Consider the following 12025-nt stretch of genomic DNA (forward strand, 5'->3'; position numbering starts at 1 on the left):
CCCCCTCGGCAGGTGCCGCGGCGTCACAGCCCCGGCGGGACGGCACCGCCCCCCCGCCGCTCCTGGCCAATCGGCCGGCCGGCGGCGGGCCGAGCAGCCAATGGGGCGCGGGCGCGCGGCGCGCGGCGGCAGGACGCCGGAAGCGCTCGGCGCCGCCATCGTGCGGGCGGCGGGGGCGCGGCCGCGGGGCGGGGTGGGCGGGGCCTGCGGGCCGGGCCGGGCCGGGCCTCCCTCGGCCTCCGCCGCCCTCCGCCGGCAGCCCCGGGCCTGGAGCTCCCCCCCGCCCCCCGCGGGGCCCGGCCGGTCCCGGCGCGTCCCGCCGCGGGGAGGATGGGGCAGCCGCGGCGGCCGGGTAACGGCAGCGGCCCGGCGGCGCCATGACCGGCGAGAAGAAGAAGAAGAAGCGGCTCAACCGCAGCGTGCTGCTGGCCAAGAAGATCGTCATCCGCGACGGGGCCGGCGTGAGTGGCGGGGGGCCGGGACCGGGACCGGGGCCGGGGCCGGGCTCGGCGGGCTCGGCCCGCGGGCGGGCCGCTGAGCCCCGGGGCGGCCACACGGCCCCGGGGCGGCCGCTCTGCGCCTGCCGCCGGGCCCCGGCGTGGCCCCGAGGCCGCCCGCCCGCGGCCGCGCGCCCCGGTGCCGGTGCTCGGTAGCGCCCCGAGCAGGGCGAGCTGCCCCCGCGCCGCCCGGCGCATCGGGCCGCTCCGGGAGCCCCGGGCCCGCTCGGCGCGGGGGCAGCTGCCCCGCGTGCGTGAGGACCGCCGCGAGGAGGAGGCAGCGGCGGGCGGCTGGGACCGGGCGGAGCTGGGCCCGGTCCGCGCCTTCCCCTGCGCAGCCCGGCTGTTCGGTCGCTGCCCTGCCAGAAACGTGGGAAACGTGCGCTTGGCCGGGAGGGCCGGAGAGGGGCGATGAGGGGGAGAGGAGGGCTCCGCTCCCCTCCGCAAAGCGGTCGTGAGGCCAGTGGAGCAAGGGCACCGTGCCTAATTACCGGCCTCGTGCCACCCCGGTTCTTCTCCCCCCGCTAGGGATCTCCTCCTGCTAACGGCCGGCCCCCCCCGGCAGGGAGCCGCTCGTGCCGGAGCTGTTGACTTGTTTTTTAGGCAGCCTGTCCGTGGGAGGCAGTTCTCATGGAACGTGCACGTACACGGCGTCTCTGCAGAGCGGCTTCCTTCCCTCGCTGCCTTCTCTCGGTTCCCAGCGAGCTGGTGGCTGCATCAGTTCTCTGAAACGCAGCGTGGGTCTGTCAGAACCTGGGGGTTTGGGCTGGGGGAGAGATTGCTCTTCAGGTGCCGAGTTCCTTCAGTTCCTGCACCTGGGTGTCTGTCAGTGGTGAATGCAGGAGGTAAGGTACCGGTAAAGGTGCTTCTTTGGTCTGGTGCAGTAAATAATTTCTGTATCAAGAGCAAAACGTAGAAGCGTTAGTCACTTGTGAGGAAGTTAATGGAAAAGCCCGTTCCCTTGGCCTGGAAGAAATGCCCCTGGATGTGAGGTTTGCCTTACCAGAGCCAAGATCCATTTGGGTCTGAGATTTGTGCGGCTGATGGAAGTTTGTTTTTAACTCCTGGATACTCTTCAAGTCATTGGGAGCTGTCTGAATTGCTGGGGTGGTTTCATCAATGATGTATCAGGGCAAAGACACGCTTCTTGTTGAGTTCAAATCATCAGTGCTACCACGAGGAACTGGTTCCTATAGAGCAGCACGTTCTGCTACTGAACGTTTGGTCTGTGCAGTTCCCCGATGTAATTCAACTGAAACTGGGGTGCTTTGTTTGGTGATTTGTTTTCCTTGCGAGCCCGTGACTTTGCAGGCGTGTCCTGCACGGCTGCAGGAAGCCTTCTGGGCGGGCTGCCGAGGCTCGGTGAAGTGAGAACAAGTGCTGCCCTAGAAGTGCTGTGAGATCTTTAGGGAAAGAAAGTTAGACAAGGCCTTGAGGGGTTTTGCGTTGTTTTCATTTGGTTTTTAACTGATCCGAGGACTTTGCCTTTCCCACCGTGCCGGACGCCTTCCTAAACTCCTGGAGTCTCTTTGCGCAGGCTGCTGTCAAAATACGCACGGGTGGAGGGGTGAAAGGGTGGTGGGTTCAGTCACCTTTAGGGAAAGCTCAACGGTATCAAAGATGCTAATTCTTAGGAGGGGTGGGGAGGAAGGAAAAAAAAAACACAAAACCAGTTGGCTTTGTAGGAGAGGCAGGGACTGGTAGAGCCCAGAAGGAGAGAGGCTGCAGCGTGCGTTTGTCTTCGCCAGCAGTGAATCGCCTCGAGGATAGCCTGGGTCAGAGCCGGCGTTTAAGTGCCCAACCACACGTCTCAAGTCCCAGGCCGGGATGTGTGCGTTTTTTAATGATGAGCTTTGTTTTGCAGCGACAGGGGATCGGAGAGCCCAGCGTGTACCATGCGGTGGTGGTGATTTTCCTGGAGTTCTTTGCCTGGGGCTTACTGACCACTCCGATGCTAACGGTGAGTGGGTCTCCATGGGGGCGCTGCCTCTTGCTGACATGAGTTCGCCTTGGGATGCCGAGGGTGGAGGTAGGGATGTAGGCCTCTGGAGTTAGGAAGTACAAATCAAGGTGTAGTGGATTGTACCGGATTTTTTTTCCTGTTGAAGTTATAGTTGTGTTTTTTGTTTTTCTTAATGGTTCTGGGCAATTCTATCCTCGTTTATTCCTGCTTAACTTGGAGTAAAGCATGAGTTTGACTTTTGAAAGCTTTTGGAGGAGTTCGATAAAGGAGGACAGACAGATCTGAAAATCCTGAAATTACTAGCACTTGCTTATAATGTACTGCTATTTATCACTTTTTTAGGTATTTGAAAAGTAAAAGTGCATGTGGGAGCTTAATGAAAGAAAGTTGAGCAAGGCTTTGACTTCTTAACCAAAGACTGTGCCTTTTGCCCTACACTGGCACTCCCCATCCCGTACCTCTGGTTTTCGTTGAACCGCCACCACCACAGTCTGGGCTGTTGAAGCACAGAGATGATTTCTCTGCAGTTACCGGCCACATCAGGTCGTGCTCCCTCCATGACGTCCCATCACTGACTTGCTCAGGACTTAACAGTTGTGATTAGCACAGGCAAGCAAAGGCAACTCTGCAGTTCAGCACAGGGGGATGGTTTTAACAAAGAGGCGTGAAGTCCCATCGCAGGTCTTAGGCTTTGGTTAAGAAGCTGGAAACTTCCGAGTGGGCAACTTCAGGAAAAATTCTCAGCTTTTCGAATTTGTTTTCTGGTGGTGGTACGGCAGCTCGTGTTCAAGTCTAATGTGCCGTGCACATTTTTAAACTGACCTCTGATACCTGAGTCTCTGTTGCTTATGTAGAGAGATGTATATGTTTGGAGATATATAATGGTAGCTTAGTAGTATAAAATGCAAATCCAACAGGTAGTACAAAAGTGGGAGAGAAGAACAGAAAAGTTTTGTGGTCGTATGAAGTAAACAGTGGGAAATCCAATGGAACAGGGATACAGAAAGGGATGTTTCAAATAATCTTAGCTTTGCCCAAGCGTTCTGGAATACTTTACAGACCAGAGAGGTGAGGTAGAGCTCCACGTGGAGGTGCAGCGGTGGGGCTCTCGTAGGGTGCTCCCTGCTGTTCCCTTACAGGCTTCTGGCTGTCAGGTGCCTGCAGAAGTGGGTAGGTACCTTGCAAAAGTTGCCAGCTTGCTCTTTCTTTTTTTTTTTTTCTCACCCCTAGGTCTTGCACCAGACCTTTCCTCAGCATACGTTCCTGATGAATGGCCTGATTCATGGAGTCAAGGTAAAGAATTTTCCTTCCGCTATTACAGGCACCTGTAATGAAGTCTAACCAGTGCTTGGGCTTGCATTTAGTCTGAGATGAATGCGAGGAGGGACAGGTCATTATAATCTGTGTCATTTGCTGATGTCAACCAGTGTTTGATGTACATATTTCAGTGTGGATTGTTCACTGCTGTTCACTGCCAATCCTAATGGAAGACGAAGAGTTGATAGAGCATAAAAATTGGGTAGCTCGTGTAGCTGATCTTACAGCATTAAGTGTGCTGTTTGTTAGTGTGGGTTTGGGGCTATAGCAGCTGTGTTTCAGCTGAAAATATTCTAAATCAGCATGAGATCAGCCTTGTAACCATACTGCGGAGAATCACAAAACAAAAAATCAATGACATCTGAACTGACTGGTTAATAGAAGCTGAACTAAGCTGGCCTCACTGGGCTCTCTCCAAGCGAAGCAGGAGTATGCTGTGGTATGGTAGGTGGACGCGGTCGTTTGAACTAGGCAGGCATTCCCAGAGCAGAATTCAAGGCAACCGCAGTGAACAAGCAGTAGCCACGCGTTCTGACTCAAGAGCATGGCAAGACAGGTTTCTGGGCCCTGGTTCAGGCAAAATGATCTCAAAAATGGCTTCGGAGAGGTTTCCTTAGATGTGAGTTTGGCACGTCCTGATACACGTAAAGGCTCTTCCCTGCCTGTTTCAGGTCTGAAAGACGTCGAAAGGCATTGAACAATTTTATTTGTGCTTAATGGCCTTGGCCAGGTCTGTCTTATCTCCAGCTATGAGAGAAAGCTTTCCCTAGAACCGTAGCAGATGTTAATGTGATGGAGCTGTGCCAGCATCTTTTTAGGTACTGGCAGGGTGACTCCCTGCTGCACAAGTGTGCATGGGAAGACCACAGCTGCAGGCTGAGCAGCTGCAGAGAGCGGGAAGTGATTAGGGTATTTAGCAGCCTCTATCTGATAGAGGAGTTTTTTCTCATTAAAAGGATGCGAGCAGTTTAATGAACTGTTAGTTTTGGTAACGTTGCCCGCTTGTAGAAAATAGGAATGGATTGTCTCCTCTTATTTTTATCTCCAGACGAAATCTTCAAAAGCTTTTGCTGTCAACAATTGGAATTTGACTAGGGGGTTTCTCTCTGTCATTCTGTCTCTCTTTTTAGGGTTTGCTTTCTTTTCTAAGTGCCCCACTGATTGGTGCTCTCTCTGATGTCTGGGGCAGGAAATCCTTCCTCCTCCTCACTGTCTTCTTTACATGTGCGCCAATTCCCCTTATGAAGATCAGTCCATGGTGAGTTTGCTCTTGTTACAACCGAGAGGTTCTTAGAAGAAGAGAGAGTGTGAAGCTGAATGATGGAGGATTTGCTGGTGTTGCATTTGGGGATGAGATGGAAGTGTCTGTCCCATGGAGAAGGAGCCTGGGCACGTCCCCTTTCCTCAGCCTGGAGAATGATTCACGTGCCCAGTTCCACCAGAGGGTTCAGTTTCAGGAAGAAAGTCTTTCTTCCCTCACCTGTTGTCTGTTCTCCTAATGGGTGTGTTATCACTATCAAGGAATGTTTCCTTCCTGAGCCGTGCCATAAAATAAGAGGAAAATAGGCCATAAAACTTCATAGGCTGCGAGACTGAAGCTCAGTGTTACTGAACGCTTTGTGATGCAACGAAATAGGATGCACTGAAGGAAGAATACGGGAGAGGCGGGTGTAGACTCCATCAGGTGTTTGGTCTCTAACTTTGCCTTTGGTAACGTCTCTTTCAGGTGGTATTTTGCTGTCATTTCCATGTCTGGAGTCTTTGCTGTCACGTTTTCTGTGATTTTTGCCTACGTTGCTGATATCACACAGGAGCATGAGCGTAGCACGGCGTATGGCTTGGTAAGGGGCTAAACAACGGGCTTGCCTCTTGAAGGAAATACCTGGGGCTTCACGGTTAGGAGCGGTATAAAACTAGGCTGGGATACTTACTGACAACAAGCCTGAGCACAGTATCTGCTACAAGATGGTATGCACTTCACTAATAATACAGTCTCCGTGTTCTCATTTCTCTGTGACTGAGCACTGAGAGAGTGAGCTAATTCCTCCGAGATCTGAGTCCTAGTCATATTGTTGCCTGGCCTTTAAACCAAGCTGGTCTGTCAGCTTCTTTGCACCACTGAAGAGGTCAGGCTGCGATGCCAGCATGTGTACCAGCAGCCTGTGATCATGCCCTTCCTATAGGGCTATTGAAAGTACTGGATATGAATTGTTAGGTTAGCTTTAATTGCCCTTTGCTAGAACTTACCCTAGATTGCACCAAGAGAACGTGCCGTCTTCCTGTGTACAGGAGTCCCGGTCCACCTGGATTATCTCCATCAAAGATGCCAAAATTAAAACCCTCGCGTTACTGTGGAGGAGCAAATAGGCTCTACTAAGAACAGGCTGTATTAATTTTTTATGCTTCCAGGTGTCAGCCACATTTGCTGCTAGTCTGGTCACAAGCCCAGCCATCGGTGCATACCTTTCCCAAGCCTATGGTGATACCCTGGTGGTTGTGCTGGCTTCAGGTGTTGCTTTGCTGGATATTGGTTTCATCCTACTGGCTGTGCCAGAATCCCTGCCAGAAGAGATGCGCCCAGTCTCCTGGGGAGCTCCAATCTCTTGGGAACAAGCAGACCCATTTGCCGTAAGTAGTCTTGCTGCTGAATTTCTGCACTCTGGTAATATTTATAGGTGCTTTAGTTCTGCTATTTCTCTCAAATGAAAGATGAATTCCACAAAAGGTGAAGGTAAACACTCTGCACCCTTGACAGAGTTAAATTGACAGCAGACTGCACACGTCTAAAGTTGTGTAGCAGCTTCTACCTGGCCTAATGTAGCTACAGAACATCTAAAAGCAGCTCCAGAAGTCCTAAAGCAAGAGCATTTCTTGGTGGAAATGTGCCAGTGTTTTGAATACAAGTTCTTTTACTCAGTAGTAGGATTGTGTCAGGAGAAGTCTTGTGTGTTCCTGGCTTTTTAGGACCCTTGCTAATGATGATGAACTTTGCAGTTTCACCTCACCTCTGTTTGCTTGGAAGATTATGTTGGCAGTCTGAGGGAGGAAAAAATGGTGATCAAAAGTACTTGACTGTGTATCTAAGAAATTGAAAGGTAAAAATTCCTCGTTCCAGGGTGTAGGTTGATGTAATTTTAATATCTGGTCTGGTGTGTTGTGACAGTGTTCACATATTCACCTGAAATGCTGGGCAATCTTTGCTGTTTATGAGCACAAGGTGTTTATGGGGGGCTCTTCTAAACGAGCAGGTCTGGTCTCGTTCAAGCGTTTACTTCTTGGATATAAGATGGTAGCTTAAACACTTTTGCTTTCTCTGTACCTGGAAAATATGTAATGGTTTTAACTTTTTTTCTCCCCTTTTCTATAGTCCTTGAGGAAAGTGGGTCAGGATTCTACAGTGCTGCTCATCTGTATCACCGTCTTTCTCTCTTACCTTCCTGAAGCTGGCCAGTACTCCAGTTTTTTCCTGTACCTGCGACAGGTCAGTCTCTTGTGATAAGGGAAGGCTCTGAATGCAGAAACCTGGCTTAGAAATATTGTCCGAGCTGCATGTACACAAGAACCTAGTCTTGGCAAATAGCTTGGTAAAGCTGAAACCATAATTAATGGTGGCATGTTCTAGCTTTCCTCAAAAATGTGAGCACTTTGTAGGCATTTTATTCCAGTGAGGTAATGGAACGTACAGTTGTTTAATGTTTAATCTGATAAGCCATGTCAATAAATGTTAGTGACATTGGTGGAATGCCTTCTGTTGCATGGTACAAATCTCTTGCCTGAAAAGTCCCTTTTTGGCCCTTTTACAGGTCATTGGTTTTTCCTCTGAGACTGTGGCAGCCTTTATTGGTGTAGTTGGAATTCTCTCTATACTGGCTCAGGTGAGAAGCAATGTCTGTCTGTGCTCTAACAGTCTGGTTGTGAGAGTGTCTGAAGCTTCTGATAATGGGGGCAGGTGACTTCTCAAAATCCCTGTGGCCACACAGACATCAGCAGTGCCACGCACAGGTACCTGCGGTCTCTCTGTTCTTGTCTTTTGGACGTAGCTGTTGTTGCTGAATACCGAACTGTGGTGAACTGTGAAGTGGCCCTGCATTGCTCTGTAAAACTCCATGGATTGTGCTCTGACTGCCATAAAAAGGACTGGGCTGGTTTCTAACACGATGTTGTTAGAATGGAGGAGTGCCTGTGCATGACAGATGGCAGCAAGAGTTCCCTGATTCCTGTCCTCTTGTCTTCCAGTGTTGTCATCTCTCTGCACTTACTGTGAAAGTACCTATTTTTCTTTTGCTTCCAGACAGTAGTGTTGGGAATTCTCATGCGTTCGATAGGAAATAAAAACACCATCCTACTGGGACTAGGCTTCCAGATCCTGCAGCTTGCCTGGTATGGCTTCGGATCACAGCCTTGGTAAGCGTTTGCCAACGTTTGTTTACTGGCGTGTGCAGGTTTCTCCCTCGGTGCCTCCATGGCTCTGTGACAGGTCCCTGTCCCCCGCCAGAGGGAGATGCTGCTTCGCGTGCGGTGCTGGTCTGCAGCTGCTCGTTGGCAGCCTGCCTCCTGACTGCTGCCTCTTTCTCTCCAAGGATGATGTGGGCAGCAGGGGCCGTGGCTGCCATGTCCAGCATCACCTTCCCGGCCATCAGTGCCATGGTGTCTAGGAATGCAGACCCTGACCAACAGGGTAAGTAACTGATGATTTGTCTAACGGGCAAGCTCATCCCAGCAGCACTTCAGATCACAAGTGTTCTACTTCTTGGCATCGGTGGCGGAGGGGCGGGCAGTAATGTTTGTGCCAGCTGTAGACTATTTCTATATACTTGGTGGCGATGACACTGCCTTGTCTTTGGCTGTAGCTGGTGCTTTGGGAGGGAATTCTTAACTTATGCATGTAGATGTTCAGGGTCGCCTGGCAGGGGTAGGGAGGAGACTGCTGTTTGATCATTTACCTGCTTCACATTTTGACCCTGAGTCCTCCAGCCCGGCTGTGTTAAACTCCAACTCAGCTAGAAGTTCTTGCTGATGTGCCCGTGTTCGTTTTGTTGTAGAAAGTAACAAGCACAGCATTACTTATTTTTTGTAAAACCTGGTATTGTGCTAAACTAATTGCCAGCTCACCACTTCATCTGTAGAGTGTGTGACAATCTAGACCTGAATGTTTGGTACTGCCTTTAAGTATGTAAGCACCCTTAAATAAAACAAGCATCTTGAGAAAGCTGGAGGCAAATCTGTTTTTTCCTCACTCTGTCCCCAGGTGTAGTGCAGGGGATGATCACTGGAATTCGGGGTCTGTGTAATGGCCTGGGGCCAGCTCTCTATGGCTTTGTCTTCTATCTCTTCCACGTTGAGCTGAATGAAATGGCTGAGGTGGAAACTTTGGGTAAGGCCTCCAAACCTAACATGGCCAACCCGACAGATGAGGTAACCGGTTCAGCTCTATCATTTGGCTTGTTGGGCTGCTTCTGTCCTTGCTTTAAGCGTTAAATCGTTTCTCTGTTTTGCCCTACAGAGCAGCATTATCCCAGGGCCTCCTTTCCTGTTTGGGGCCTGTTCTGTCCTACTGTCGCTCCTGGTGGCCTTGTTCATCCCGGAACACAACCTTGCACTGAGATCAGGCAGCCACAAGAAACACAGTAACGGTGCCCAGACCCATGCCCACAGCCCGCAGGCTGGAGGCTCGGATGGCAAGGAGCCCCTGCTGGAGGACAGCAGCGTATGAGGTTGGGAGAGGAGGACCTGGCTTGCGTCTCAACTCCAGATCGAGGATGGACTTAGCCGGTTGGGGCCTGGGGAGAGAGGGTGGGAGGCGAGAAGAAACGAGGTAACAGACTGTACCACTAACAGCTCATGAGAAGGGAAAGGGTTTCCCTTCAAGCCAAATATACCCAGCTGGTGCAAAAACGGAATTGTATCATCTGGTGCAGATGGAAAGGGGAGATACTGAACTGCTCCGCATGAAGGGATAGCTGTTTAAAGCAAACCTGCCCTTGTCGTGAACACTGAACTGCACGGTGTGACCTGCCAAATACTCAGCTCGCCAGTGAAAAATTAAGGAGCTAGCATTGTCTTTGTTCTAATGTGAACTAACTCATGTGCCAGCCAGAATAAAACAAGGCATCTGTTACATGCCCCCGTCCCCTTATGTAACTGGTACTTGCTGCTGATCCCATCACAGCCGAGCTGGCTAACCTCAGCACGGGAGAGGCTTGGAAGCTGTTACGCAGTATAAGCAGCCCATGCTCTGATAGTACACCAGTAAAAACTGTGTGCATGTGTGAAGAAAGACAGCATAGCCAACACCTGCAAGTAGATCCTCGCTCCTTGAGGATGTGTTGAGTTTGTCCGTTCTGGTCCAAGCGACGCTTAGACAAGAAATTGGTTCTGTTCTTAGTTCACAAGGGAGAAGGGGCAGATGACAAAGAGGCAATTTTATGAATTACAAATGCTTAGATGGTCAACAACGTTTGTATTTCTGGTTGGTGGGTTCGCTTGGTTTGGTTTTTGTTGCAGTGGTGTAACATTTGTCTGTCACTACCTCCGGAGGTGTAGGTAGAAGGATTTTTTTGGAAACCTTTTTGTGGAACTGGAAAGGTTGTTTAGAAAATAGTTCTTTGAAAGGTTGGAGGAACAAGCAAACTCTGCTAAGCACTTTGTTAAAGTGTGGCTTCCTGAGAGAAAGGTCAGAGAAGTAGCTGTTGAGCGCTTTTTATAAAGCATGTTGATTTTTTTTTTTTTCCCCAGACTCTTGCCATCTTGATATTACATAATGAGTGTGGTTTGTTTTTCTCGGTCCAAAAGAGCCTGTTGATGATTGCAATTGATTTGAATTTGCAGGTTTGGATTCCACGTAGCACTTTTGAGCCTGCTCTGAAGGCTTGCATTTTGTTGAAAAATGAAATTGCAACCTCCGCTGCAGGGTTCAGCTCAGTTTAGAAAGAGCAGCAGATACTTGAACTTGAGTGTTACGGAGGGAGCTAAGGCAAATGTATAGGGAACCTGTGGTTGTTTATAGATACACAGAGATACTGAAGTGGGCAGAAAACAGTTGTTCTCATTTGAGTGAGATCAGAAGTAATGGCATTGAGCAGTCATTGGGGAAGTAAAGGGCAAACTGGGAACACATAAGAAATTAGTTGCTAAGGGAATTGAGGGTACAGTGGCCAAAAATAGTCCTGTCTCATCATGGGATATGTGTAGCAGCTGCCAAGTTCTCTGGTGGGGATCGATTCTCTGTAGGTTCAGGACAGGTAATTTAAAGGAGAAAGGCCAAAAGGAAGCACCGACTTCATGTCTTGGTTCTTTGCAAATGGGCGACTGTGGCCGGTGCTGTGCCTGTGCAGGACTGACTACAAAGGCCATTTGCCTCTGGATTTAATGAAAAATGGCAGCTGGATAACCCTGAAGATCTCAATGCCCTGAGCCACAGCAGTCACGAGTGTGGAGACCAGCGCTATTAGTTCCCTTCTGCTGGGCTGCCTGCCCCAGGAATGTACAGGGCACACGAGCTCCGGGGTCTTTTCAGCTTCTGACCTGTTCTGTGAGCTTGTCAGAGGGAGCCTGTTACTGCCGGCCTTGGACAGATGGAGATCTGCAATTTTCATGTACGTCCCTTAAAAGCCTGTCAGAAACTCGCAGTGTAGAATCCCTGCTTGCCTAGACTGGGCTGAATTAATAGCATGTTGTCTGCGTACCAATTGTCTGGACCAGTTAGTCATTGCAGGTGGACGTTTAAGTGAAGTAATTCATGTTTTGTTTATCGCTAACTTTGGCTGGTACCCAGATCCTGTAATCAGAACGGTAAGAGTAGGTTATGTCCGTGCAGAGAGCAGCTCCCTCGGACACTGAGGGTTTGCTTACGTGGATCTGTTTCCGGGCTGGAGAATAGAGCTAGCAGAAGGTCTCAGTGCGTGGTGGGGATTCCAGTGTTCTCCAGCTCGTTGTGGTGATGCCCCACATCTCCAGAGCTAACTGGGATGGGCTGCACTGCGTGTGCACAGCAGACTCCTTTCCCAAAGAACACCCAGTCACATGAACTAGGCAATAGTCCCACCTCTATTGCTCACAGAAACAGCTTTTTTAGGCTGGAATTTCACCGAGTAAATCTGGCGATTCATTTATTTGCACTGTATTAAAATGAACTGAAGTAGTTTTGTCCCTCACACGCAAACGAAGTGAAATAAAACACTGAATAGTTACCTCATGCGCACTGAGGCACTCAGCTTCACGGGTAAAATATAGTGGAACGTTACAAAAA

General features: G+C 50.3%; 1 protein-coding gene across 1 annotated transcript; it reads left to right on the forward strand.

The window, feature by feature from the left end:
- The first annotated feature begins 259 nt into the window (after window positions 1–259).
- Window positions 260–9913, forward strand: LOC118260046 (hippocampus abundant transcript 1 protein-like). Its single transcript, XM_035569955.2, has 12 exons — window positions 260–461; window positions 2362–2457; window positions 3691–3753; window positions 4908–5035; window positions 5504–5618; window positions 6187–6405; window positions 7145–7258; window positions 7581–7652; window positions 8069–8181; window positions 8358–8455; window positions 9026–9192; window positions 9281–9913. Exons 1-12 carry the CDS (start codon window positions 378–380, stop codon window positions 9488–9490), a joined length of 1479 nt encoding a protein of 492 aa, XP_035425848.1. The 5' UTR covers window positions 260–377; the 3' UTR covers window positions 9491–9913.
- The last annotated feature ends 2112 nt before the right edge of the window (window positions 9914–12025 follow it).

This window comes from Cygnus atratus, chromosome 26, assembly GCF_013377495.2.
Source record: "Cygnus atratus isolate AKBS03 ecotype Queensland, Australia chromosome 26, CAtr_DNAZoo_HiC_assembly, whole genome shotgun sequence".
Lineage (NCBI taxonomy): Eukaryota > Metazoa > Chordata > Aves > Anseriformes > Anatidae > Cygnus > Cygnus atratus.

Bases quoted from the DNA above. Each gene is read 5' to 3' on its own strand.
- LOC118260046 (XM_035569955.2), top strand. From the start codon at position 378: ATGACCGGCGAGAAGAAGAAGAAGAAGCGGCTCAACCGCAGCGTGCTG. The intron at 7,653-8,068 runs GTGAGAAGCAAT...TTTTGCTTCCAG, and splicing joins TTCTCTCTATACTGGCTCAG to ACAGTAGTGTTGGGAATTCT. The intron at 9,193-9,280 runs GTAACCGGTTCA...TTTGCCCTACAG, and splicing joins TGGCCAACCCGACAGATGAG to AGCAGCATTATCCCAGGGCC.